Source organism: Bison bison, unplaced genomic scaffold (assembly GCF_000754665.1).
Source record: "Bison bison bison isolate TAMUID 2011002044 unplaced genomic scaffold, Bison_UMD1.0 scf7180017851930, whole genome shotgun sequence".
Taxonomy (NCBI): Eukaryota; Metazoa; Chordata; class Mammalia; order Artiodactyla; family Bovidae; genus Bison; species Bison bison.
Genome location: NW_011482503.1, coordinates 37010 through 38323, shown reverse-complemented (window position 1 = coordinate 38323; position 1314 = coordinate 37010). Strand labels below are relative to the sequence as shown.

Sequence of the window (1314 nt, the reverse complement as noted above, 5' to 3'; positions counted from 1 at the left end):
CCTGGCACCTTCCATGGCAAGGGGCTCTCTGGGCTCAGTGGAGCCGGGAAGTCGCGGAGGAGCGTGTCCAGGAAGCCGGGGGTCTCCTCTGCCGTCTGGCCGTTCTGTTGTGGGGCCCCCGAGGCCATGCCCAGGGCATCGGGGGGGCAGGGGAGCTGCTGCCGGGGTCCTCGGTCTTCTCTCTGCAGGGAGACGCGACGGTCAGCACCCGGGGCTGGGGGTGACCGTGCCCACACCCTGCAGCGCTGAGTGCCCACTTTTCCCTGCTTCCCCTTGGAAGCCGGGGCCACACCAAGACCGGGGCTCCAGGCGGAAGGGCAGGGCCACCCACCCTCGCACGCAGTTAGTTCTGAGGCCCATGTGGGAGGGACAAACCCTGATGGGGGATCTGAGGGGCCTAGAGGGGTGGCTTCTGGAGACAGACCCGGGTGTGGGTGTGGTGCAGAGGGATCCCGGCTGGAAGCAGAAGGCGTGCTCCTGGCAGAGAACAGCCTGAGAGGTCAGAGGCAGGCAGGAGTGGGGCTGGGGCCAGGGCCCGGAGGCAGGCGGACGCGGCCTGTGGTCTGTGCAGGGGGTCCATGTGCCCCGGCGGCCGCCAGAGGCAGCCCCGTGGTGCAGCAGAAGGCTCCCCCAGGACACTCGGGGCCTGCGGGAGGTGGTCAGGCCTTCTGTCCTCCCAGGAGGAGTCCCAGGCCTCCTGAGGCTTAAAGGGCTTGACCACAGGGTAAGTGTCCCCAAACATCCCAACCGTCCTGGGCTTTGAATGGCTGGAGGATGGGGGACCCGGGGGCCCCCAACCCTCTGAGGATCAGAGCTCCTAACTCTGCATGAGTCTCTGGGAAGGACGGGTGGGTTTGGGCTTGGGGGAAGGGAAGCAAGACGGGTGATGAGCGGAGGGTCTGGGGGGCAAAGAGAGGTAAGTTAAGAAACACATGGAGCAGGAAATGACAACCCACTCCAGCGGTCTTGCCTGGAGAACTCCATGGACAGAGGCTACAGTCCATGGGGTCACAGAGAGCTGGACACGAATGAGCGACTGACATGCACGTCCGTTCTATGGCGCTGTCTCTGTCCTTGCGTAGAGACATGTGTCTTTAGGAGAAACACGAAGGCATGACTTACAACGCCCTTTCGTATTTAAGGAGAGAAGGTTCTGGGGACAGGCTCAACGCCCTTTCGTATTCAAGGAGAGGAGGTTCTGGGGACAGGCTCAACGCCCTTTCGTATTCAAGGAGAGAAGGTTCTGGGGACAGGCTCAACGCCCTTTCGTATTCAAGGAGAGAAGGTTCTGGGGACAGCCTCAACGCCCTTTCG

General features: G+C 63.0%; 1 protein-coding gene across 1 annotated transcript in view; it reads right to left on the bottom strand.

Moving 5' to 3' along the window:
* PPM1F (protein phosphatase, Mg2+/Mn2+ dependent, 1F) overlaps positions 1-210 on the bottom strand; it is a 9948-nt gene extending 9738 nt beyond the window's left edge. The window contains exon 1 of the mRNA XM_010852205.1: positions 10-210. Within this exon, the coding sequence (XP_010850507.1) occupies positions 10-128 (119 nt within the window). The 5' untranslated portion in view covers positions 129-210. The remainder of the gene's footprint in view (positions 1-9) is intronic.
* Positions 211-1314: the final 1104 nt, after the last annotated feature.